The sequence below is a fragment of the Mustela putorius genome, unplaced genomic scaffold (assembly GCF_011764305.1).
Source record: "Mustela putorius furo isolate JIRA1106 unplaced genomic scaffold, ASM1176430v1.1 tig00000929_pilon_pilon_pilon, whole genome shotgun sequence".
Taxonomy (NCBI): domain Eukaryota; kingdom Metazoa; phylum Chordata; class Mammalia; order Carnivora; family Mustelidae; genus Mustela; species Mustela putorius.
Genome location: NW_025421520.1, coordinates 1445311 through 1472284, shown reverse-complemented (window position 1 = coordinate 1472284; position 26974 = coordinate 1445311). Strand labels below are relative to the sequence as shown.

The window sequence follows — 26974 nt, the reverse complement described above, 5'->3', positions numbered from 1 at the left end:
CACCACTGGTCATCCGGGAAATGCAGATTAAAACCATAGTGAGACACCCCCTCATACAAACCAGGATAACTCAACGATATTTTTTTTTTTTAAGATTTTTTCTTTATTGATCTGACAGAGATCACAAGCAGGCAGAGATGCAGGCAGAGAGAGAGGAGGAAGCAGGCTCCCCGCAGAGCAGAGAGCCCAATGCAGGGCTCGATCCCAGGACCCTGGGATCATGACCCGAGCGGAAGGCAGAGGCTTAACCCACTGAGCCCCCCAGGTGCCCCATAACTCAACTTTAAAAAGGCTGACAACACTGATCATCAGCAAGGGTCTGGACCAGCTGGAAGCTTCCTGCATTGCTGGTCATGGTGGGACATGGTTGTGCTTGGAAAACAGCGTGTCCTTTCCAGATGCAGCTGAACACACCGCATGCCTGGCACTCCCCTGGGGTTAGCAGGTCTTCAGTCTCTCCTGAGAGAAGCAGAGCGCAGACCCACAGGAAGCCTTGCACTGATGGTCCAGCAGCTTTCTTTACCCTAGCCCCAGATGGGACGCAACCCCCACGTCCATCAGCAGGCCCAGGGCTGGAGATGCCGCATGGCCTCATGTGAAAGAGTGAACAGCCTTACGTAGTGAGGAGGCAGACAAGGGCTGTCTGATGCCCTTGGAGGGGGTTCTGGGGGTGGGAGTGGCCACAGAAGGGGGTTGACGTGAGGGACAGGAGGGAGCTCTCATGGGGAGTTGGGGGAGGGGAGGTGCTCTGTATCTTCACCCAAGTGGCCGCTGCACGGGCACTACCAGGTAGTTCGTCAGGCTGTACTCTTAGAGGTTGTACATTTTATTTACTCTATGGTATATATGTATGTATGCTTTAACATACACAAATAAAAAGACAGTTATGCACGTGGCCCTTCAGCAGAACAGTGGGCAGTAACTCCGAGTGGAGAAGTCCTCCGTCAGGGCGTCTGGGTTTGACGCCAGTTCCGCCACACGCTCACCCACCGTGGCCGCACAAGGGCCACGGGAGCCCTGTGAGCCCCAGGGCCTGGTCCCTTCGTCTTCGGGCGGGGCGGGGCAGACTGCCACCGTGGGCCGCGTCCGGCCTGCCCCGGTTGTGTGGTCAGGGTGCTGAGAATGATTTTCCTCCTGGGAGCTGAAAAAGTCTGAAGAATAGTATTTCTTGACATTGAGAATTAGGCACGGTCCAGCCCTGGCACAGCTGCCCTCACTCGTGCACACGCTGTCTTCCTTCGTTGCTACAAAGGCTGAGTGGAGGAGCAGCCACCGAGCCGGTCCAGCCTGTGGTCGTGGGTTGAATTGTGACGCCCAAAAAGATGGGGTTCCATCCTAATCCCCCATACCTGTGACCTTGATGTTATTTGCCAGTGAACCTTTCCTGTGAGTCACACCGGGTTAAGAGGGGCTCCCCAGAGCCAGCGACTGGTCTCTGTGAGAGAAGCGGGGAGATGCAGACACGCACCCAGGGAAGACAGCCTCTCGGAAAGGCCGAGTTTCGAGTGACTCAGCTAAAAGCCAGGGGCCATGGGGTACCGTCAGCAGCATCAGACAAGGAGGCCTGCCAAGGGGATGTGCCTGCTGCCGCCCGGAGTTAGACTTCCGGCCCGCGGAGCTCCAAGGTGCTGAGCTGTCGTTCCCAGCCCCCGGCAAGGGGCTTCGCTGAGCAGCCCTCAGAGCCCCCGATGCCTGCGAAGCGTCTGCAGGAACACATGCCCCTCTGTGGCCGCATGGGCGATGTGGCTCTGGAGTGTCCACGGGCGTGCACGCTCTGCGAGGCACCCCGAAGTGCGCTCGGCGTCCACGTTAGCACGTGCGATGCCCTCACATACGCACCAGGTGGCCAGCCTGGCCTCGCGTGCGGAGGGTCTCCGCCAGTGTCTACGCCCGCCATCGCGGGCATGGTGAGGGGCGTGTCTGCGGTCCATCCGGGTTCCGCGCAATCTCGGGGTGGGTGGCTTCTCGGGCAGGCTGAGAGAGGAGCTCCTCCGACGCTGACCGCGCTCCACGCTCTCGTTTGCAGGCGCTGTATGAAAACATGCTGGTGGAACTGCCCTTTGCCGGCTTCTTCCTGTCCAAACTGCTTGGCACCAGCGCGGATGTGGACATCCATCATCTGGCCTCGCTCGACCCCGAAGTGTACAAGAATCTGCTTTTCCTCAAGAGCTACGAAGGCGACGTAGAGGAGCTGGGGCTGAACTTCACCGTGGTCAACAACGACCTGGGGGAGGCGCAGGTGAGGGGCCTGTTGTGATGCGCTGCTGTTCCCGCCGGGCGGCGGGTGTCCTCCCGTGTGGAAGTGCTCCGGAGCCGTCCAGTGCCCGGAGGGCTCGACATGGGGCGTGGGGGGCTGGAGACGCACGGGCCACGGCCCCAGTCCTCTGGGATTCCCTTCCTGGGGCTGCTGCTCGTCTGGCTCTTGGCCCTGGGGACTGGGGGTAGCCGCTTCTCGACAGGAGCCGCAAGGGTCCCTGTGCACCTCTGTTCCTTGCCCATTCTCAGTGGACCTCGGGTGCTCTGACGCCGACCGCTGGCCTGCGTGATCAATCTGGTTGGTCTTACTGTCTTAATCTTTTTTTTTTTTTTTTTTTTTTAAAGATTTTGTCTACCTGTTTGACAGGGAGAGCCACAGCGAGAGAAGGAACACAAGCAGGGGGAGCGGGAGAGGGAGAAGCAGGCTCCCTGCTGAGCAGGGAGCCCAATGCGGGGCTCAGTCCCAGGACCCTGGAATCATGACCTGAGCCAAAGGCAGACACCCAACAACTGAACCACCCATGTGCCCCCTTTTTAAAAAATATTTTATTTATTCATTTGAGAGGAAGAGACAACATGAGCACAGGGAGCAGCAGAGGGAGAGGGAGAAGCACACTCCCGGCCGAGCAGGGAGCCCGACATGGGGCTCGATCCCAGAGCCCTGAGATCGTGACCCGAGCCCAAGGCAGACACTTAACTATTGGAGCCACCCAGGTGCCCATGTCTTTATTCTTCTTAAAAAAACAAAAAACAAACAAAAAAAACCCTACATGTTAGAGATTGAAACTGATTTTTCTAGATGACAGCACTGTCGGGGCCTGATTTGCATTTCACCAAATCTCGCTTCTGAGGACGGCGGGTCGGCTAGCTCTGGGTGCACCGCCCTCCTGAGCTCTCCAGCCAGGATGGTCTCCTCTCCGCAGAGAAGCCGGTGCGCGCGAGCAGGCCCGTCCCACCCCGCGGCGGTGAGCACGACCTGCCGGCTCTGCACACACTCGGCTACCCCAGGTGCGGTGCGGACAGGAACCCTGCGGCCAGGGCCCTTGGTGGCTGCTGTGTTCCCTTGCCCCGGGAGCCCATGCTCGTCCCTCTGGCGGCTGAGCGGCGCTCCGTAGTGCGGGGATCCGGTCTCTCCGTTGACGGACATTTGAGTCATTCCCACGTTTTAGCTGTTAGGCAGAGTGCGCTAGGGACGTTCTCATGCCACGCGCTCACCGTGGAGGGATCACTGACACCCGGGGTCTCCTCACAGCGTGGGGAGATCGGGGCCGTGGGGGGAGGTAGAGATGGGCTAGACTGGCCACCAGGTGGGACTTGCTAAAATGAGCGGTCGGCGGGGGGGCATTCGGCGTACATTTTGTGTACATTAGCGTACGTTCAGATGGTCCCATAATTTGCAAAACCTTTTTTTTTAATTTTTTTATTTTCAGCGTAACAGTATTCATTATTTTTTCACCACACCCAGTGCTCCATGCAATCTGTGCCCTCTTTAATACCCACCACCTGGTTCCCCGACCACCCACCACCCCCCCCCCACGCCACTTCAGACCTCTCAGATTGTTTCTCAGAGTCCATAGTCTCTCATGGTTCACCTCCCCTTCCAGTTTCCCCCAACTCCCTTCTCTCTAACTCCCCGTGTCCTCCATGTTATTCCTTATGCTCCACAAATAAGTGAAACCATGTGATAATTGACTCTCTCTGCTTGACTTATTTCACTCAGCAGAATCTCCTCCAGTCCCGTCCATGTTGCTACAAAAGTTGTTTCTGATGGAGGCATCATACTCCATAGTGTATATGGAGCACATCTTCCTTATCCATTCGTCCGTTGAAGGGCATCTTGGTTCTTTCCACGGTTTGGTGACCGTGGCCATTGCTGCTATGAACATTGGGGTACAGATGGCCCTTCTTTTCACGACATCTGTATCTTTGGGGTAAATACCCAGGAGTGCAATGGCAGGGTCATAGGGAAGATCTATTTTTAATTTCTTAAGGAATCTCCACACTGTTCTCCAAAGAGGCTGCACCAACCTGCATTCCCACCAACAGTGTAAGAGGGTTCCCCTTTCTCCACATCCTCTCCAACACACGCTGTTTCCTGTCTTGTTAATTTGGGCCATTCTAACTGGTGTAAGGTGGTACCTCAATGTGGTTTTAATTTGAATCTCCCTGAGGGCTAATGATGATGAACATTTTTTCATGTGCCTGATAGCCGTTTGTATGTCTTCATTGGAGAAGTGTCTGTTCATATCTTCTGCCCATTGTTTGATATGATTGTCTGTTTTGTGTGTGCTGAGTCTGAGGTGTTCATTATAGATCCTGGATATCAACCTTTTGTCTATACTGTCATTTGCAAATATCTTCTCCCAAAACCTTTTTTTTTTTTTTTTTTAAGATTTTTATTTACTTATTTGACAGAGAGAGATCACAAGCAGGCAGAGAGGCAGGCAGGGAAAGAAGGGGAAGCAGGCTCAGCAGAGAGCCCGATGCGGGACTCGATCCCAGGACCCTGAGGTCATGACCTGAGCCGAAGGCAGCAGCTTAACCCACTGAGGCACCCAGGCGCCCTCCCAAAACCTTTTTTAACGTGTGCAACAAACTGGATTGTTGGAGGACCTTTGAAGTCGTACTTGTTATGTCTCGTTTTACCAGATTTTAAAGTGGCCAATGTACTTCTCTAATTTTTGGTTTTTAGACAAATAGATCTGTTTTGTAGGGAGAAGCAGCTTTTCTGCCATTCTTATGTAGATGAGTAATCTCTGAATCGAGTAGTTCTGTTTTAACTACAGAACACTTGTTACCATTGATCTTTATAAATTTCTTTTGCTGGTTTTTAATTCAGGCTTTCAAAGGTCATCAGCTTTGCAACCTTAAAAGTAACTTCATATCAAAACTGTACTCAAGGGGCGCCTGGGTTAGCTCATGGGTTAAAGCCTCTGCCTTTAGCTTAGGTCGTGATCTCAGGGTCCTGGGATCGAGTCCCGCATCAGGCTCTGTGCTCGGTGGGGAGCCTGCTTCCTCCTCTCTCTCTGCCTGCTTCTCTGCCTGCTTGTGTTCTCTGTCTGTCAAATAAATAAAATCTTCTTAAAAAAAAAAAAAAGGAAAAAGAAGCAGCAGCTAAGCTTAGGGGCATACAAGAGAAGGTGGACGGACGCCAGCAAGTCGCGTTCTCCTGCCGTCGTGGAGAACAGTGGTTAGAGGCCTTGGGCTTTAGAAAGAGCAGGGACATACACGGAAGGAGAACCAGTGTTTGATTCCAAATCCTGGTTTGCAGGATTTCCGTTCCTCAGGGTACAGCAGTCTAAGCACGTGCATTTCAGAGCCGGCGGGAAATGAGGAACAAGGGAACACCCGAGGGCCGCCCACCTGGATGGGTCAGAGGAATGTGTGACTCTTGATCTGGGGGTTGTGGGCTCGAGCCCCAGGTTGGATGTAGAGATTACTTAAAAAAAATAAAATCCTTTAAAAAGAAAAGAAAAAAGAAAACCCCTGAGCCTCCCTTCCCAGGAAGCTGAGATTCGATCCTGGGACTGCCAAACCGTCGCTTGGCCCCGCAGCAGGGACGTCTTCGGGAGCTGGGACAGAAGCATGGTCAGGTTTACGCGTCCTTGTGCTGAACTCTGGGTGTTCTGGGTGTTCTGCCTGCCTTCGTGGCACTTGAGTTTTAGTCTGTTTCTTGGCCTTTAAACAGCTACTTATTTAGTGGGGTCCGGGGAGGCTCAGTCGGTGAAGCGTCCTACTGATTTCGGCTCAGGTCATGATCTCGGGGTCGTGAGATCGAGCCCCACGTCAGGGCTCTGTGCTCGGCAGGGGGCCTGCTTGGGGCTCTCCCTCTTCTCCCTCTGCCCTCCACCCCCCGCACCGTGCATGAGCTCACGCTGTCTCTCAAATAAGTAAAACCTTCAAAAACAACAACAAAAAGCCACCTATTTAAGAAATAGGTGTGGATTAGATCCTAAGTGGAAATAAGGGAAATGACACCACCTTGGCCTCCTGCTCCCGTCTTACTCGGACACCTCTGGGCATCCTGGAGAGCGGACCTTGGCGCCGGGAGAGGAGATGAGAACGGGGAGGACAGAGCCCCGTCCTGGTTACGGCTGCGTCTGTTCCCACCCCTGCCATCCGAGACAGCTGAAGTTCCGCTCTGTGCAGTCAGACTTGTGTGTCGCGGCGTGAGGACACCATGAACACGCCGGGAGCGAGGCCGCCGGTCCCCGTCTCGGTCCGCCCGCTGGCGTGGTTCACCAATGAAGCAAAAGCGCCAGACGGTTCTATAGTGCCATGTCCACGGCCTCTGCTGGCGGGAGTGTTTCCCATTTTCCTTTGAGGATAGACGGTGACAGTGAGACGTCGCCCACATAAGCGTCCGTTAGAGCAGCTCGGGTAGCACTGGAACCGGTTAGAAGCAGAAGTGCGAAGTGACGATGTTTCAGTTGTTCGCAGAAGCTCCTGCTGAAGAAAGAGATTGTGGGTGGCTGCGCAGGGGGTTAATTGCACTGAAGGGTCCAGCAGGGAAACTGAGAAAGTCTCTGGAAAGCAGCTGATCTATGGGGGACACCTTCCATATTTCTGCAACGGCAGATACAGAAACAGTCCTCTGTACGGGTTTAAGTGCATGAAATACCGTGACTTAGAGAGTTCTAACATGCAAATACCCCGTTATGTTGGTAGGTCACGTTAATTTTCCTTTCAGAAATACTAGGGTTTCTCCCCAACTTGCTTTCTTTGGGGAAATCAGTACGGCTGTTAGCCTGCCTAAAAACACATGTGAAATTTTAGACCACGAGTTTGTGCACGTGTCTCTGCTAAGGAAAGGGCTCAGGGTTTAAGGTGGTCCCTCAGTGTCGCTGCGCCCAGAGCATGAACTTGAGGCACGAGACCTCGTTCAGGCCCTGGTTCTGCTGCCGTGCCGCGTGAGCCTGGGCTGGTCACAGCAGCTCGTCTGCCCTTCCAGAGGGCGTGGACGGGGCCCCGAGGATGAAGTGGGCGCACTTGGGTGGGGAGCCCGTGGGGAGCCCGTGTGCCCCCCAGTGCTATCCAGCCGCACTCAGGAGGGGCGGGGAGCGCAGCGCAGGAGAGCTGCTGGTTCATACTGAGAGATGTAAGTACACCTTCACCCTGGAACCCCAGGACCGATCCAACACAGTGTGAGACTTGAGTTGCTGTTCCAGCGTCGCCGAGACAGGAGCGGAGATGACGACACGCTGTCCCCTTGCAGTCCCTGGAAACAGCCTTGCCATCTGATAAGGCAGGGGGTCTGGGGCTTTGGGGGTCCTTTACCTGACAGCTGTCTTTGAATCACTCACTACCCACTCATTTGGTACCCGTTGTTGGTGCACTTGGAGTAAGGGCTGGTAGTTGCAGGAAAGCAGCACTGCAGGCTCGTGGGGCCCAGGTAGTGCACGGACAGCAAGCATGGGATGCATCACGGTCTCCCCGGAGTGGGGAAGTGAGAGGAGGTGTGGATACAGAGCCTTCACTGGGCCTCTGGTTCCAGCCCAGACCACAAGCACCAGCGAGCAGGGGGAGCACCGGGGGAAGAAGCCCACGTGTTGAAGCCTTGTCGTGTCCGTGGCGCAAGGTAGCCAGGCAGCCGTGGGCGAAGATGATTTCAGGAAAGCTCCTCTGCGACGGGGCCTCCATGGGAAGTGGTGCAGAAACTGGCCAAGATGCCGTTGCCCGGGGCAGGCCGTTGCCCGGGGCAGGCCGTTGCCCGGAGCCGGAGGTGCTGTCCTCGTTCAGGCTGAACCGCGAGGAGGACGTGCTCGCGGCTTCCGTGACCCACAGTCTGGGCAGCCCTCTGTGTTCACCCCGAGCTTTGCCACCCACCGGAACGTCGTCTTCACTTGCTGTCTCTGTTCTTAGCACAGGCGGCCTCCTCCAGGTGCGTCTGAGAAGCAGCAAACGTGAAAATGGTGCATTCTTGGGAGTTAGGCTGACACCTCTGCAATGGCTTTTCCGTCCCCTTTGGTTCACACGAGCTCACAAACCACAGACACCGGGTAGACCAAGCAGAAATACCACCGTTTTATTAATGATGAAAGCCATTCCCGGGATGGGTGGGGGTTGCAGGTGTCCCTGTCACAGTGGACGGGGACAGCCAGCGTCTGGGTCCGGCCCTGGCTTCTGCCGTGGGCTTCCTGCTGACACCCCGGCAGTGCCACCCCTGGCACCCGGATCTGTGCCCCCGACACACTGCGTGAGCAAGGCCCAGTGAGGACGGACGGCCGTCCCGGGGGTGGGCCATCTGAGTGACAGCCCGTCATCGCTAAAAGACTGCTGTCCTCTTGAGTCCTGTCTGCTGTACCTGAGGGGCCCTGGCCCCTCAGTCAGTGGAGCCTGCGACACTTCATCTTGGGTTGTCGGGTCGAGTCCCACGTTGGTGTAGAGATAAGTTAAACATAAAATCTTTAAAAATAGTAAAAATAATGAGGGGCCCCAGGGTGGCTCAGTCGTCAAGTGTCTGCCTTTGGCTCAGGTCATGATCTTGGGGTGCTGGGATCGAGCCCCGTATCAGGCTCCCTGCTTGGTGGGGAGTCTGCTTCTCCCTCCACCTGCCTGTATCTGTCTCTTTCTCTGTAAATAAATAAATAAGAATCTTTTATAAAAAGAATGAAAGAATGAAGTACTTCATAGTGATAACTGTATGACAGAGACACAAAGAGAAGAATGTTCTGTTTGTACCACTATGACTTACGATTCCCCTACAACCTTCATTCCTTAGGTTGTATTTTCTCCAGAATGAATCCCTTTTGACATGAGTTCATTTTTCGGTTCGTATCTTTGCCCTTTGTGATTCATAATTTAACTTTTTTTTTTTTTTTAAGATTTTACTTATTTATTTGACGGAGACACAGTGAGAGAGGGAACACAAGCAGGGGGAGCGGGAGAGGGGGAAGCAGGCTCCCTGCAGAGCAGAGAGCCTGATGCGGGGCTCCATCCCAGGACCTGGGACCATGACCTGAGCTGAAGGCAGGTGCTCGACGATGGGGTCAGTCAGGCGCCCTATTTTAATTTTCAGTTATTCATTTTAGAGAAGGAGAACGTGCACCTGTATGTTGGGGGTGGGGGCAGAGGGAGAGGGAGAGTCTCAGGCAGACCCCCACCCCCGCTGAGCACAGAGCCTGATGTGGGGCTCAGGCTCAAGACTCTGAGATCATGACCTGAGCCGAAATCAGGAGTTGGACACCCAACTGACTGAGCCACCCAGGCACCCGATTGCTAATGTTTACGACAGAGGTGCCATCATCACCTGTTGCATTGGTGGCTGACGCTCCGAAAGGCAGACTAAGACGCCCGGCTGTGGAGGGTCCCATCAGCGGGGCGTCCTTGCGCCGACACAGGCTGGCCTGTCACCAGCCGCACGGCCTTTTACTCCGCTGCCCGTGTACAAAGCCGTGCTAGCGGGTTTCTCTGAAGGAAGTGTTTCTTGGTTTCGTTTTGCTCTAGTCGTACTTAGAATTTCCAGACCCTTGTTTTACTCTTTCTAGGTGGTTGAACTGAAATTTGGCGGCAAAGACATCCCTGTGACGAGTGCCAACAGGATTGCGTACATCCACCTCGTGGCCGACTACAGGCTGAACAGGCAGATCCGCCAGCACTGCCTGGCCTTCAGACAGGGCCTGGCCAACGTGGTGAACCTGGAGTGGCTGCGGATGTTCGACCAGCAGGAGATCCAGGTAGGCCGGTCGTGCCCCCCGGGACCTCCGCTGCCACGAAACTCGGAGGAGCCGCCTGGCAGGCTGCCTCACATTTTACGAATCGAACTTGTTTTTCAGGTACTGATTTCTGGTGCACAAGTCCCCATAAGTCTGGACGACCTCAAATCGTTTACAAACTATTCAGGTAAGTTGCCACTGCTGCTTGCTTATTCCTGAAAACGTCACAGATGGTATTTCCAAATGGACTTACCATTTGCTTTCTGTTCGGTGATTCAGTCACACAGTCTGGAGCCCAGCACGAGGGCCCCGTGAAATCCCCAGCTGGCCTGTTCTGCCTCCGCCTGCCCCCCAACAAGTAGCTGCTCTTTGGTTCTGTATATCTTTACACACAACTACAGGATCTCTTCTTACTGTCCTCATTTTTACATATGATTCTGCGTCTTGTGGTTTTCTCTTCCCACCATGTTTTCTTAAGTCTCCACGAATGCGTTGGATCGCTTCTAGTCTTCCGCTTTTTTTTTTTTTTTTTTTTAGATTTTATTTATTTATTTGATAGAGATCACAGCTAGGCGCAGAGGCAGGCAGAGAGAGACAGAGAAGCAGGCTCCCTGCTGAGCAGAGAGCCTGATGCAGGGCTCGATCCCAGGACCCTGAGATCATGACCTGAGCCGAAGGCAGAGGCTTTAACCCACTGAGCCACCCAGGCACCCCACCCCTGAAGCATTTTAAGTAGCAGCACTCCTGGCTGGTTCCGTTGGAAGAACATGTGACTCCTGATCTCGGGTATGGGTTCAAGTCTTCCGCTTTTAAAACAGTGCTTGCTAACGCCCTGCCCAAAACCCAAAACAGAACAAAAAACACTAACAATTAAAAAGAATAACCAAAAAAATTGGACCTCCTTTTTATTAAGTTAAACTTAAAAGTTTCTGCCCTTCAGGAAAATGAAACACCAGAAAGAAGATACATAAATGGCCAGTTAACACATAGAAAGATGCTTAATGACATTAGTCATCAGAGAGAGAGATTGTTCAGAGCCGGACCTGGCGTATCTTTTGGGCATTTGTAAGTTTTTTAAATTAACCACATATACACTTAGGAACGTGAAGAGAGGAAAAAAAAGTCCTTAAAACAATCACTGTAACTTTAGTGGAATTTCAGTCTATTCTAGTTTGTGGCAATACATAATTTATAGTATACATTGTCTTTGTAGCATCAAAAATAAAAATAAGCTCTTTCCAGCAGACAGCCTCTCCTCTGCTGTCCTGTCCGCCCTTAAGGGGTGTTCAGTAAACTTCTGTCTCCTTAAAAATTAATAAATAAAAATATGTGTACATATATACACACACACACACATATATGTATCTCTAAGCTGTTACTCTTCTTACAACTAGTTATTGAGATTAAATAGGTATATATGATTTATTTAACCTTCCACTGTAATAAATAGTTTTTTGTTTATTTATACGTGTACTTTTTTTTTTCTTTTTTTTAAATGAGAGAAGCCCAGAAGTTAAATTGCTTATTAAGGATGTGAAGACTTCAGGGGTAGGATCAGGACGGGTAGGGCTCGCGGAGAGTGCGGCAAGCAGGGTGAGCACCGAGGGGATAGCGAGCCTTCTGGAGCTTGGCTGAGGGTACCTCCAGCCCTTCATTCTTTTTTCTCATCTGTAGGAAACTCCAGATCTTAAACACATATGAAAATCTGTAGTTGTGAGCCGTGGATTCTTTTCTCTTAATTCAACTTTAATTGTAAGTTCCAAGATCCGTTGTTCATGCCCACAGCCCGTGCTCCGTGCGGTACGTGCTCTCCTTGGTACCTCGCACCCCGTGAGCCACTGATTCTTCATGTTATTGTGCACACAGACATTTTAAAGTCTTTTATTTTTTTATTATTTTCTCCCGAATATTTTATTTATTTATTTATTTGTTTGTTTGTTTGTTTACCTGCAAGAGAGTGTGAGAGCACAAGTATGGAAGGAGCAGACAGAGGGGCCAAGCAGACTCTATGCTGAGTACAGAGCCGGATGTGGGGCTTGACGCAGGGCTCGATCCTAGGCCTCCGTGATCATGACCCAGGCTGAAGCCAAGAGTCCGTCACTGAACTGACTGAGCCACCAGGCACCCCTGAAGCATTTTATCTTTTTTTTTTTTTTTTAAGATTTTATTTATTTATTTGACAGAGATCACAAGTAGGCAGGCAGAGCAGAGAGAGGAGGAAGCTGGCTCCCTGCCAAGCAGAGAGCCCAACGTGGGGCTCAATCCTCGGACCCTTGGGATCATGACCCGAGCGGAAGGCAGAGGCTTTAACCCACTGAGCCCCCCAGGCGCCCCACCCCTGAAGCATTTTATGTAGCAGCACTCCTGGCTGGTTCCGTTGGAGGAACATGTGACTCCTGATCTCGGGTATGGGTTCAAGCCCCACCTTGGGAATAGAGATTACTTTTAAAAGACAAAATATAGGGGCACGTGGGTGGCTCAGTGGGTTAAGCCTCTGCCTTCGGCTCAGGTCATGATCCCAGGGTCCTGGGATCGAGCCCCGAATTGGGCTCTCTGCTCTGTGGGGAGCCTGCTTCCTCTCTCTGCCTGCCTCTCTGCCTACTTGTGATCTCTGTCTGTCAAATAAAATGAGTAAAATCTTTAATAAATAAATAAATAACAAAATATAATATTAAAAATGTTTTAGATATCTTAGAAAATGTAGACATATTCTTAAGTAAACGTGACGATACAGTGAGTGCGTGTGAAACCACGTCTCCGTGGCTGGGGTCTGGTAGGACCAAGCAGGAGTTGCACGGTCGCGGGCGTGAGGCCCTTCGCTGCTACGCAGTGTCCACTCCCTGTGCTTACCATCTGGGACACGCTGCATAATTCGATTTTCAAGGCCAGGAGAACTACAGTCATTCCAGTGCTGGGGCACCTGGCGGTGTCCCTCAGCGGAGCATGATGCTCCTGATTTCTCAGGGTCATGAGTTGAGCACCACACTGGCGTGGAGCCTGCTTTAAAACAACTAATAATGAAGGGGCGCCTGGGTGGCTCAGAGGGGTAAGCCACTGCCTTCGGCTCAGGTCATGGTCTCAGAGTCCTAGGATTGAGCCCCACTTCGGGCTCTCTGCTCGGCGGGGAGCCTGCTTCCCCCTCTCTCTGCCTGCCTCTCTGCCTACTTGCGATCTGTCAAATAAATAAATAAAATCTTTTTTAAAAAATTAAAAATCAGAAAAAAATATTAAAGTCACTTCATTTTCATAAAATCATAATAATCATTTATAATTAACAAAATTACAAGTGACTTTTCTTCATTGTTCTTCTCTGTTTTCTAAATATTATGAAATGAGTATTTTTCCCAGAATAGTATTTAAGCCTTAAAAACATACCCTGTGTAGGAGTTCCAGCTGCAGCTGAGTGAGGAGAAGATTTCTCTCCTCAAAGGTCACTATTAGCCTGATACAAAAATAACACAAGAAACTCATAAATTAATATCCCTCAGGAACAAAGATCAAAAATCCTCAGTATATTAGCAGCCTGAATCCGGCAGCTAGGCAGCACCTACCCCACGAATGCACAGTTCATCTAACATCTGAAAACGTGTGCACGTAACGTGCAGTGCTGACAGTGTAGAGAACAGGACCCGCACAGTCGTCTCCGTCGAGGCAGAAGAGAAAGGAAAAAGCGAGTGCAGCTCTGGCACATCCAAGCGTCTCCTACCCATTTGGGGTGAAAACCCTCAGGAAACTAGAACAGGAGGGAACTTTCTCGCCCTGAGAGCGGACACGCACAGCACGTCAGAGCTGCCGGCCCTCTGGGGAAGGTTAAATGCTGCCTGCCTGTGTCAGAGGCACGTGACCGTGGTTTCTAGCTAGTGCAGTGAGGCAGGAGGCAGGAAAGGAAAGAAAAACGTCCAGGTTGGAAAAGAAAAGTGAAAGAAGTAAAACTGGGTGCCGGGGAGGCTCAATTGGCCAGGTATCTCCGACTCCTGGTTCCGGCTCAGGTCATGGCCTCAGGGTCGTAAGTGCAAGCCCCACGGTGGGCTCCGTGCCGGGTGTAGAGCCCACTTAGATTCTCTCTCCCGGGGCGCCTGGGGGGCTCAGTGGGTTAAAGCCTCTGCCTTCGGCTCGGGTCATGGTCCCTGGGTCCTGGGATCAAGCCCCTTATCAGGCTCTCTGCTCCGCTGGGAGCCTGCTTCCCCCTCGCTCTGCCTGCCTCTCTGCCCGCTTGTGATCTCTGTCTGTCAAATAAATAAAATTTAAAAAAAAAAAAAAAGACTCTCTCTCCCCCTCCTCTCCCCGTGCCCCTCCACCCCCAAAAAGGAAGTAAAACCGGCTTTCTTCATAGATAGCTTGACAGAAAAACAAAATGAGAACTAAAAAACCATTTCAGGGCACCTGGGTGGCTCAGTGGGTTAAGCCGCTGCCTTCGGCTCAGGTCATGATCTCAGGGTCCTGAGATCGAGTCCCGCATCGGGATCTCTGCTCAGCAGGGAGCCTGCTTCCTCCTCTCTCTCTGCCTGCCTCTCTGTCTACTGTGAACTCTCTCTGTCAAATAAATAAATAAAATCTTTTAATAAATAAATAAATAAATAAATAATAAAAAACCATTTCAGCACAAATCAGTACCACAAACCAATGTTGGTCTCACACACAATCTGAGAACAGAATTAAGCAGTTTCATTCAGGGTAACGGCAAAAAGAGTACAGTGTAGACACAGCAAAGTGAGTGTATGTGTAGGACCCGTTCGCTGTGGCGCACACACCACCGCGGAGAGGAAGAGGGGACAGCCGGCGTCACGGGTCGGACATTCCGTATCGCCCGATGTTCATCAACAGATTCCGTGCAGCCCTACCAAAATCCCAGCAGGCCTGTCGGTGGAAACACACGGGCTGATTTTTAAGTTCATTTCGAAGCAGAAAGGACCCAAAATAGCTGAGACAGTTTTGCAGAAGAGCAAGTTCCGGGAGTTACGCTGGATTTAAAACTTCTTTGGCCGCAGTGGTCAGGACATTGTGGACTTGGCACCAGGACTGGCACAGTGATCGATGCGCCGTGATCGGCTTCAGAAGCGAATCCGCATGTTCACAGTCCGCTGACCGTTCCCTTGACGGTACGGCAGTCCTGGGACAACAATAACATGGAAAACCGAGAGCTTCAGTTACCTCACGCCACGTGCAGAAATGAGCTCAGCGGGCTGGGAGCCCCATAGGTAACAGCCAAAACTATAAAACCTCTAAAAGAACATAAAGGAGAAAATCTGCATGGCCTTTGGATTGGACGGAGTTTTTGGTTGTACACCAAAAGCAAGAGCCAGAAAAAAGAAATTGAAAGAAAGTTGGACTTCCTCAAAATTAAAGCTTTTGTGCTTCAAAACATACTGTTAAGAAAATGAAAAGGCAAGCCACAGATTGGAAGAAACCATGTTCAGGTGATACGTATAATATATATAAAGAACATTTACAACTTCGTAGGACAAGCAGTTGAATTTAAAACATGGTCCAAAAAAAGTTTCACCTAAGAACATACATGTAAATGGCCAGTAAGCAAATTAGCACAGCAACAGCTGTTCAGCACGAAGTCAGATCGTGATGAGAGAATACTGTGTACCCACTGGAAAGACTGGAATCAGAAAGGTAGGCGAGCGCCAGGTGTTAGTACGTGGAGAAAGTGGAACCCTCCTGACTGCATGTAAGATGATGGCAGCTCTTTGCAAAAGTTGACCATGAGTTAAAAAGTGGCTGTACTCCTACCTCACACCATATACAAAAGTGAACTCCAGATGGGTCAGCAGCCTTAATGTAGGGCCTAGAAGCATAAAGCTCTTAGGAGAAAAGGGGTAAGTCTTTATGATCTTGGATTTGACTTTGGATTCCTAGGTATGATGCAAAAGCATAAGCGAAAAAAGAAATGGAACTTCATCAAAATTACAAACTTTGTACATCAAAAGACATGATCAAGAAAGTAAAAAGGCCAACCTATAAAAGGGGAGAATATTTGGAAATCATATATATGTGTTCAGGATATATAAAGAACTCTTACAACTCAACAAGAAGACAAGCCAAGTCATAAATGGGACAAGGAGGTGAATAGACATTTCTCCAAAGAAGATACCCAAATGTGACCAGTCGTGAGGGAGATGCACATGAGACAGCAGTGGAACAGGTCACCCGTCCATGAAGACGACTCACACAGGCACCACGTAGAGAGTAACAAGTGTGGTCAAGGATGTGGAGAAACTGAAACCCTTGCTGGCTGCTGGCCTGTAAAGTAGCCACTATGGAAAATGGGCTGGTGGCTCCCCAGGAAGCCAAACACAGACTTACCATCGGGCCCAGCAATTCTGCTCTCACGTGTGTACCCGAGGGCATTGGAAGCAGGGACTGAACACGTACTTGGCGCACGGGTGTTCACACAGCATCATTCATAGGGGCCCAGAGAGGACCTCCCGAACGGCCTCCTGCCGATGGACAGAGGAGTGGGTGTGGTCTGTGCGCGGCAGTGGGTGTCACTGAGTCTTCGAAAGAGCGAACTTCTGATATGTCTGGAAACGTCATGCCCAGAGACGTAAGCCAGGCACAAAACAGGACCTATGTGGTGTGACTCAACTTACATGAAAACCTCCCGCTCTTCACTCTTCCTCTGTCTCAAAACCTTTTAAAAAAGAAACTTTAAATGGTGAAATGTATGATTTGAAGAAAGAACCCCATGCAGACTTCTCAGTCCTGTTTTCCCAGCTTTCCCGCAAGGTCACTCTGGCGGGGTCTGGACCTGGTGCCGGTGAAGGCGCCCCATCGCGGCCCTGTTCCCCGACGTGCACCAGCCTCCCTGAGAGCGCATGTGTGGAGGCCCACAGGCCTCGGTGGTCTGCCGGGAACATGGGATTCGTTTGAGAAAGGGGGGGTGTTCCAAGGGGGGTGCGGCTGTGGTTGCCGACGTCTGAGTCTGCTGACGCTGACATAAATAGACAAATATGCGTGCATTTATCGGTACATAAGCGTGTGCACGTATGTCCCCTTCTGTCATTACTTTTTACTGCTGTAACTTTGAACTCGAATGTTTATGTAAAGGCAGAGAATACCTAAGGTCACTCTGTCCCCACTCTCAAGTCATCAGTTTACAGAAAGGGAATCAGTCCAGCCTTTCCTTTGCCAAGAAGCTGTCTTGGGCTGTTTGCACCACCCGCCCGCACTGGAAGCTCAGACCTTTAATGATCTCTGCTTTTCCAGTAAATAGGCTTTAAAATATTATCATATTCATTTTGGTGCCAATTAATGCACTTAAGATATTTTATCGATGTTATTTCTGTAGCCTATTAACAATGGGGGAACAATATATAGCAATTATTTCAGTTTTAGGAAGCACTTAACCAGATGAAGAGTAGTAAGCGGCCGCCGCGCCGAGAGCAGGTGTCCTGCGCGCGGGCTCACTGCTGGCTGGGCGGGGGGCGGTCAAGTGCGGCGAGACGCTTAGATCACACGGGCAGAGTAACCGGGTGTGTCAGAAACAAGTTTTCGGACCCGTGGCTCTCGCGAACGTCCCTGGTTAGAGTCTGCCCCTCAGAGACTGGTTGTTAACACTCGGACCCCTGTGCGGCGTCGCCTGTGCCCGGGCTCACCGTCGCTCTGGCCTTAGGTTTGGGTCCTCAGAGCTGCGCCGTCCCTCCCCTGCTCGTGCATCGTCTCCCCGGAGCAGGAGGAGCAGAGCGGCCAGGCCACCCGGCTGGCCCGGTCACGCGGCCGGGGGGGCGTGTTCAAGCCTGCTTAGAAGCAAGCTGGCTGGGGAGTGGGTGTCGCCTCCGGCCCCGGCAGGTGGGGTGACGCCGCGCCACAGGTGGCCGCTCTGCGTTTCCGGGGGAGCCCCACGCGACAGCCATGTTCGCGCTGACGCGTCTGTTCTCGTCCCCACAGGAGGCTACTCAGCCGACCACCCAGTCATCAGAGTCTTCTGGAGGGTTGTGGAAGGCTTCACGGACGAGGAGAAGCGCAAGCTGCTCAAGTTCGTCACGAGCTGCTCCCGCCCGCCTCTCCTGGGCTTCAAGGTAAGAGGCCCCCGCACCGCTCGGAGCAGGAAGGGCCGCGCGGGTGACCTGACGCGTCCGCCGCCTCGTCTTGGCGGCCCGCGGCGTGCGGCCCAGGCGGTGCCAGGTCTTTCTGTCCCTGGTGGTGCTAAGTGTCCGCGGGATCCTGATGCGCAGGTCACCACGCCTCTTCCTGGCGCGGGTCCCGGGCTGTGGTCACGATGGCCTGGGACTGGGCCGGGGCCCCGGGGCCGGGCTCGCGGGACGTAAAGGACCGTCTCCTCTGTGTTCCTCCTCGCCGAGGAGAGCACAAGCTAAGAGCAGCGAGGTGGGGTGTTCGGGGAGAGGAGAGGGGAGCGGAAGAGCTGGGGAACCTCTGCACCCCCACCGCGCAGAGAAGATCCACAGGTGCCTCTTGACGCTTCCAGAACTTAACTGCGAACAGCTCTTGACGGGGCAGCCGGTGAGCCTGTGCCTCGCCGCGGTATCCCCAGAGGAAGGCAGCCAGACGACAGGGAGCGGCCCTCGTAGCGGGAAGGTGCCCTTGTGGTACAGATGTGCGCTTATCGAAACATCTGTGTGCTCGTGGACTCGTGGGGTTCAGACCGCCGTTGTGCAAGGGGTCAGGGGTGGATTTTTCCCTGGTTGTTCCCTGTTACTTATTTTGTGTTACTTATCAGTTCCAATAATTGATGATTACCTCCTTGGTTCAACTTAATATCTTTAGCAATTAAATTTAGTCAGGGGACAGTTAGTGGTTCCCTTATTCATTGTCAATTAAAATAAAGCAACGTTAATAGTTTAAAATACACAGCGGTGCGTATATATATGATAGGGAAGAGTATCCGTGCAGATAAGCATGGAGTTCTGCTCTGCTGGTTTAACTAACCGAGAGGCATGTACTCCGGAACCTTCGATCAATGAGTTATATGGTAGGAGTTATTCTTTAAATTGTTACTTTGAGGGGCGCCAGGGTGACTCAGTGGGTTAAGCCTCTGCCTTAGGCTCAAGTCATGATCCTCAAGTCCTGGGATCGAGCCCCGCATCGGGCTCTCTGCTCAGTGAGGAGTCAGCTTCTCCCTCTCTCTCTCTGCCTGCCTCTCTGCCTACATGTGATCTCTGTCAAATGAATGAATAAAATCTTTAAAAAAAAATTTTTTTTTAGAAGTCTTAAAAAAAAAAAGAAGTTGACTGTCAGTCGCTCCGTGCGGCACCCAGTGGGACCGCCCGAGCCGGAGCCGTGGAGGGGAGAAACGGGAGGGGCATGCGTGCGGGCAGGGCTTGTGCGACTGACACTGCTGTAGTTTGGAAGCGGTGAGTCATTTTCAGCAAAACCAGAACTAAAGATCATTCCTCTGTCTTGCAAAGTACCAAGGTTGGAAGTAAGCGTGCCCAGCAAGGCTCACGGAAGCCACTTCGTCAATCAGACACAGAAAACGCTTAGAATCCTGCAGTAGATACGGGACATTAATGAGAGAGCCGAACCATTGCAAGGGACGTAGAATAAACTCACCTGTTAAGGGGAGAACCTCCAGACTGGGTTAAAAACCCTGCTGCATACCAGCGGTACACGTCAGCAGGGACTCAGAACGTGAGCGGTGTTTCAGGCTCGCTGTGGAACCGGCCCTAGCTGGGCCAGCTGCGTGGTGCCGAGCACTGGCCCACGGGCCCACACTGGAAAACGGGCCTCTGTGACTCTGAGGAAAACCAGGCAGCAGCCTGGAACACACACGGCTCTGCCGTTCGGTTCCTCATGGCGTGTCATGCGGTCTGGGGATGTGGCCCTGGTGGGGCCTTGAGAGCAGGAAGAGCAGGGGGCGGTGCACCAACCCGTACCAAGGAAAGGGCCCTCTGGGGGCCAGATTTTATCATCTGGTCCTGTAAACAGCCATGAGACAGGCTAAGATTGCAGTAACGGTCGGGTAGTTTTATCAGCAACCTTTTATTATGAGCAACCAGGCTTCTAGAATCTTCCTGCTTCAAAAGGACACCAAACCTAGACCTAAGGAAAGTAAGGACCTCGTTCTGTGAAAGGGGTTTGGAAGGCTCACTCCCATCAGCACTGAGAGGAGGACCCAGAGATTTCTGCCGGCTCCTGACTGATTTCGTCGAGGGCTGGTAAGAATTAGGGGTGTTGCTGGAAGGGGAAGGTTCCAGAGATTTGGGAACTGGAGGAGAATGTATTAAAAGGCCTGAGAGAGTGTTGCAAGTTTAAAGGAAAGGAGAAGTGAGGGGCTTTACATTCGGTTTTTAAATCCCACGTAGAGAGGCAGCTGGGGGGCTCAGTCATTCAGTGTCTGCCTTCGACTCAGGTCATGGTCCCAGGGTCCTGGGATCAAGAGTCCCACATCGGGCTCCTTGCTCTGCAGGAAGCCCGCTTCTCCCTCTGCCTCTGCCTGCCGCTTCCCCTGCTTGCACGCTCTCTCTTTCTCTCTGACAAAGAAATAAATAAAACTTTATAAAAAGAGAAGTCCTGCGTGGAGTCCTAGTGAGCTCTGGTCCCTCTTAGTGACCCCGCACGGTCACGACTGAGCTTCATCGGACCATGAAAAATTCTTTGCGGAGCTATGAGACCGTCTTCCTAGTTTAGATTTTTCCCAAGGATCTAAAATATATTAAATGTAAAATTTAGTTTAGAGTTTTCAGATATCTTTGCATGTGTCCTAAGTCAGACTCCGGAGTGGAAGAAATCACCTTAATATTTGTGCTTTCCAGTTGGCTAGGCAGGCCGGGCACGAGTGTCCTTCAGTCCAAGTGCCATAAGGAGCAAAGGCAAACCTGCATAATTTAAAGTTACAAACTCAGTGCTGCATTATTGGAGAAGAATAGCGTCTGCTAAAGCTAATTAAAGTTTAATATGTTCAGTGAATGTGATTGTTACAGACAAAAAAATCATTAAAGTGCTGTAGAAAATTGTTAAGTTGCCATCGGGCCACGTAACAAATTGATGATTTTTCTCACTCTGAATTAATGCAAATTCCCGTTGTGCTCTCTTCAGTTCTGCACGACACAGTGCCCTTGACTCAGATTTCAATGAAGAACTTCATTTTTTTTTACTTTTAAGACTCCAAGGAGGAAATTCAATTAGCATTATGAAAGAAACGCTGAAATGGGGCATTTAATTCAAAATGTGTCTCGGGCTCCCCCATGTAGCCGGTCACTCCCCTTCCCTTGCCCGCTGACTCTGCCTTCAGAGGTCCTTTTGTATTTCAAAACTGTGATGTTTTCATCTTAGATTATTCAAGCATGTGAGAAAATCAACTGCACCCCCATGTAGTCAGAATGTGAAATAATAAATGTAATTAATGTGCTTTCTGTTTCTCTTTTGGTTCCTGTTCTGACACTTTTATGAGACACTTAAAGTGGCATATAGACTATAATTTTTTAAAAGACAGTGGTTTTAACACAGGCTATGTGCCACATACACTGTTTAAATGAAGCTTTCAGTTTAGCTGAAACGTACCCGGGCTGGTGAGCCGCGTGGAAGTCTGCAGTCAGCGTCGTGTGGGCCGCGCCGTTCCCAGCCGTGCCCGCGCTGTGAGGTCCGTGCTAAATTCAGCCTGCGAACCAAGCAAAACCCGCCCGAAGCCGCCTGGGCTGGCTGGGGCCGGGGTGCAGGTGCCTCCCAGGGCCCGCATCTTTTAAGATTTTATTTATTTGACACAGAGAGAGGTCCCAAGTAGGCAGAGAGGCAGGCAGAGAGAGGGGGAAGCAGATACTTGAAATATTTTTAATAAATTTCGTACTGTCCTCTCCTGCAAAGTTACCACAGTGGACTTCCTGTTTCTTATTAGTTGATTACAACTCTTCTTCCGTACGAGGCTAGGAACCTCGTTGTGCGTGAGTCATGATCTGTGTCTCGGATCTCTGCTGAGGACGCCGTCCTGGGAGGGAGGTCAGGGCTGTGCGTCCAGGCTTCCCGTGCCCGCGCCAGGGTGGCGGATTGCACGAGAAGGTGCCCGCCGCCGTCTGAGTGAGCTTTCGCTCTGGTGTTGGAAGCACGGGTGTCTGGTCACAGCTCTGAGGAGGAAGCCTGTGACAGGTGCACAGGGCACTGACCCCGAGGAGAAACCATCTATTCCAGGTACCAGCCAGGCGCCTATGGGGGGCCGTTTTGCTTTCCTGGGCGCTGTTTCCTGGTGCAGTGAGGTGTGCAGGCTCCGGCAGTGTGTCTGAAATCCCTCAGCACCGGGGCTAAAAGCACACTTGCTCGAACGTTGGCAGAGTCAGGCTTTCGGGACGAAGGCCGTCGCCACGTCATCGGGCTCCTGTTGCAGGCGAGCCCGCGGACTGCACCGAGGCCGGGTGCAGCTAGTGTGCGCGGGAGAGGGTGCGGTTACTGTGGCCGCCGCAGAGCTCCGCGCACGGCCTGCCCAGTCGAGTTACCCACGGGCACACGCGCCTGCACGGGGGTGAGGGGATGTAGCCTGTCCCCTCACCCCTTTTAATTTGTAAAATTAGGAAGTAACCTGACCGTCCGTGGGCCAGTGGGGCCGCGTCACATCTAGTAGGACGCCGCACAGCCGCAGAAAAGCAGGAGGGAAGAGCGCGTGGACAGCGACCGAGGTCCGCGACAGTGTCCGGAGCACGCTGACGTCCTCAGACTTAGAGTGGGGCGGGGGGGGGCCGTTCTCTCCCGGTGCATAGATCTCCGTGGGCCTGTGCGGAAGACCCCAGCGCGGCGCTCAGGGGCCGGTGGCCAGGCTGCGGAGACTTTGTCCGCCAGCGCCCCAGGACAAGCGAGCCACCTGTCTGCCGCCCCCTTCTCTTGCCCCTGGTCCCTGAGTTCACGGAGGGGCTGGGTCGCTCCTCTGTCTGTCCTGTGAACCTGGTCGCTAGAGGGTCTGCAGCCTCCAGACCTGAATTTCTCTCCTGGTGGTAACGTCGCGCGGGTAACATTGTCTGCGCTCCAGCATCGCGGCGGCGGGGGCCGGGCCGGGGCAGGAGTGGGGTGGGCCCGCAGGTGGCAGACGCCACTTGCCGCCGCCCCCACATCCCTTCTGTCCTGCGCCGGTAAAGCAGCCGTTTGCCAACTGCGGCGTCTCCTCACGTCCCAGCTGGCGTCGCCTGTGAAGAAAAGTTTATTTTTTTCTCACTAGTTCGTGGGTCACACCGAGGGCTCCATGCAGAGATGGTCGAATAAGCCGTGATCTTTGTTCACTCGCCGGTTCCCAGGACCGGGGGTGAGCCAGCGCCCGGGGCAGCCCTCCGCTCGGCTCCTGGCCGCCAGCATGCACCCGTGGCTTCAGCATGTCGCGTGCCTCGGCCACTGCAGGTGCCCCCTTCCCTCGGAGCACCCACGTTCGGGGACTGCGGGGTGGCTTTGTGGGCTGGCACGTGGCCACGCTCGTCAGGTGGTTCTCCTGGCTCCGTGGGGAGCCCCGGGTCCTTCCCGTGAGAAGTGGGTCCGCAGAAGCCGAAACCCGCGCATCCGGCTGTTTGTCGTCGCGCGTGGTCGTGATTTCCGGGCTTGGACGCCACGGACAGCACTCGCAAACGGGTGGGTTTTTCCCCCAAGAGAACATCACATCACAAGTTCAGACTGACATTTCCAATTCAGATTTAGACTTCCAAGGTTTTTATTTTCTATTTTACTTTTGGATTTTGTCTTACCAGTGGTAGTTGTGGTTTTCATCTGCCTTTGCTTCATCTCCTAGTGAGTTCTCGGGTCCCATGGTCTGGGGCATCTGCGTAGACGGGCACCAGTTCTACGGAACACCACGTGGCTTCAGAACACCATCACGGGGGTGGGCGGGGGCGCCTGGTGGGCTCCCTGCTCACGCTCGAGCCCTCTCACAAATAAATCAATAAAATCTTTTTTATATAACTTTATTTTTTTTTTTAGATTTTATTGATTTGACAGAGAGAGACCACAAGTAGGCAGAGAGTTGGGGGGAAGCAGGCTCCCTGCCGAGCAGAGAGCCCATCACAGGGCTCAATCCCAGGACCCTGAGATCATGACCTGAGCCAAAGGCAGAGGCTTCAACGCACTGAGCCGCCCAGGCACCCCAATAAAATCTTTTTTTAAAGATGTTTTTATTTATTTGATAGAGAGAGGGAGCACAGAGGGAGAAGCAGGCTCTCCACTGAGCAGGGAGCCCTCCGTGGGGCTCGACGCCAGGACTCTGGGATCATGACCTGAGCTGAAGGCAGACACTGAACGGCTGAGCCCCCCAGGTGCCCCCACTTTCTGGTTTTCTGATAGTAGCCATCCCAGCGGAGGTGAGGTTGTAAACAATACGGACTTTTCAGCCTCCGGTTTCTCTTCTCAGTTCTTCATATCAGAGTTGTTTTTTGGTTTTTTTTTCTTTAATAGATATTATTTATTTATTTGACAGAGACACAGCGAGAGAGGGAACACAAGCAGGGGAGCGGGAGAGGGAGAAGCAGGCTTCCCACTGAGCAGGGAGCCTCGTGCAGGGCTCGGTCCCAGGACCCTGGGATCATGACCTGCGCCAAAGGCAGACACTTAACTGACTGAGCCACCCAGGTGCCCATAAATAAAATCTTTAAAAAAAAAAAAAAGAAACAGAAAACCACTCAGAACAACGCCTCACTGTGAGATTAAGCCACCAGCGTGTAGTTTCCTGGGTTTCATGTTGCTTCAGTGCTTTCCTCCCCATTTGAATGAATTTGTTTTTTTGGTTTGGTTTTTGGTTTTTGTTTTTTCTGTTGGGACATCCATGTGGCTGTGAGTTTGGAGAAGACGTGCTCTGCCACGGCCCCTCCCCGCTGCTCCTTCCCCCAGCGGCTTCTGTCTGCTCTGACACAGGCCAGCAGCCACCGGCGTTCAGGCCTTCTGGAGCGACCGCGGAGGCCCTGCTCGGTGGAGAGGTTCTGTTTCCCACAGGTGCCCTTCTAGCTCTTTCTCCTGCGCGAAGCGCGGTGCCCAGGGCCTGCCGGCCGCAGAGCACAGTCTCGAGCACCGCCAGAAACCAGATGTCTCTCGCGAAAATGCAACCACAGCGTTTTCCTGTTGGGAGCAGGCGGGTTTTGTGTGCTTTTAAAAAGTCCATCCAGGGGCCGCCCATTAAGGCTGCGTCCTGCACGCCTGCTGTCTTTTCAGGAGCTGTACCCCGCGTTCTGCATTCACAACGGAGGCTCCGACCTGGAGCGGCTGCCCACGGCCAGCACCTGCATGAACCTGCTCAAGCTGCCGGAGTTCCACGACGAGTCGCTGCTGCGCAGTAAGCTGCTGTACGCCATCGAGTGCGCTGCTGGCTTCGAGCTGAGCTGAGCGGACGCGGCGCCACCCCCTGAGGAGCGACCAGGGCCCGCACCGCGGGCAGCACCCCCGGCCGCGAGGGCGCTGGGGCCGGACTCCTGCAGCTCTCCTGCCCCCCCGTCCCTCCCTCCCCTCCCCCTCGTTCCAGATGGTCCGTGAAGTCATGGTCACTCACTCAGATGGACACTGCTTTTCCGACAACGTAGACTCACAAGCGTTACGTGCCATGTGGCTACTGCGGTGGCTGTGCCGAAAGGGGCGCCGTGTTAAGACTAGTGGCAACTCAGTGAAATTAACCAAAGAAGAAGCTTTGGCTTTGCTAGTGGACTTGAGCCCTTCCTGAGCTGGGGGCCCGGGGGGCGGCAGCGCGGGTGCTCGTCGGCAGAGATGCCCGGTCTGAGAGCTGGAGGCGCATCCTCTCGGGGCTCCTGCTTCTCGTGTGGCGGAATTGTTTACAGTCCTGATTGTTCAAACTGAAGGCATTTTCTCTCCTGCTGCCTTTTCCCAAAGTGGTTAGGTTTGGAAAATACACAGCAATGATAATATTTTATTTGTGCTTTTTAAGCCATTCCCCTGAACAGGACGAGCATGCTTGTTTCGGTTTACGCTGACCGCATCGTGCCGGTCTGGCTGTTCCTGTGTGGGGGTGTGTGCGGGCGGACGTCGTGCTCCCGCGTCCAGCTCCAAGCGCGGCTGCGGGCTTCCGGGAGAGGGGAGGGGCTCGCCTGTCCCGCAGTGCGTGTGGCCCGGGATCGGCGGCGGCTGGGGGAGAGCAGACACTGGCATCGATCTGAGTCACTTGAACCAAAGTGGCGGGCTGCGGCTTTGCACTGGGCACGGCCTGCTGTGGCGGGACCTCGAGGCCGCCCGCCCTCCGCACCCTGGGGCCGCGCCCGCCCCTCTCCCCGGTCCCTGGGCAGCGCGCCAGGCTTTTGCACCCTCTGCTTCTCGACGGTGCTGCTCCGGAGGAAGACCGGACAGCCCCCGTCGCGTATCCGGGGGGAGGGGTGCTGGTGACTCTCTTCAAAAGGCACTTTATCAGGACCTACCTTGTTGCTGGGTGATGTCGGCCTCTGAGAGCGGGGAGCGCGTCTGAGCACCCACTGGGAGAGCCAGACTGACCCTCGCTGACGCCGGGGGCTTGAGGGCTCTCGCTCTGACCTCCCTCTGCCTCACCTAGCGTTGCCTGTCACTGGGGCTGTGGGCTGTCCTATGGAATTGACCAGAATTAGCAATATGCTTTTAAATGCGGGGAAACTGAATGACACTTTTAAGACAATGACCATATCAAAACAAAATGTATAATTTCATAATTTGAATAATAAATTAAGTGTTTAAATGCTATTTGTAGTCTTGATATACAGAAATAAAATAATGAGGGTTTGTCCTTGGTTTTATCTTTATTTTAGGTTGGTTTACATTGGACGTTCTGGACCTTCTCTGCATAGTGGTTTGTGCATTTTGTTATCCGTATTCTGGAAGCGGACTATCTGGGACCGAAGGGAGCGGCGGTTACACTTACTTGGGTTTTCTCAGCTCTCCTGAGCCTATTTATTTATTTGTATGTTTCAGTGGTTGAATATTTGCATTAAATGTTTTTTTCCCCAAGATTGTGTTGGAGTCCCCCGAGATCATTGTGGTTCGCTACTGGAACGATTGTTTCCCCCGGGCGTGTATGTGACGTCAGGTAACGAGGTGGAAAGACACCCTGTAGCAGCTTCCTGCTGCTCCGGAGGAAGACCGGACAGCCCCCGTCGCGTGTCCGGGGGGGAGGGGTGCTGGTGACTCTCTTCAAAAGGCACTTTATCAGGACCTACCTTGTTGCTGGGTGA

General features: G+C 52.8%; 1 protein-coding gene across 6 annotated transcripts in view; it reads left to right on the top strand.

Annotated features, from left to right (window-relative positions):
- The window catches only part of UBE3C (ubiquitin protein ligase E3C), a 110543-nt gene extending 83793 nt beyond the window's left edge, over window positions 1-26750 (top strand). For 4 of the 6 annotated variants that reach the window (XM_045086277.1, XM_045086280.1, XM_045086276.1 and 1 more), the window contains 5 exons: window positions 2027-2239; window positions 9744-9932; window positions 10032-10098; window positions 17808-17938; window positions 24984-26486. In XM_045086277.1, coding sequence (XP_044942212.1) covers window positions 2027-2239; window positions 9744-9932; window positions 10032-10098; window positions 17808-17938; window positions 24984-25154 — 771 coding nt within the window. In that variant the 3' untranslated portion in view covers window positions 25155-26486. Of the gene's footprint in view, window positions 1-2026; window positions 2240-9743; window positions 9933-10031; window positions 10099-17807; window positions 17939-18345; window positions 18906-24983; window positions 26487-26551 lie in introns of those variants that run through there. The other 2 variants (XM_045086278.1, XM_045086279.1) reach the window with 2 other exon arrangements.
- The last annotated feature ends 224 nt before the right edge of the window (window positions 26751-26974 follow it).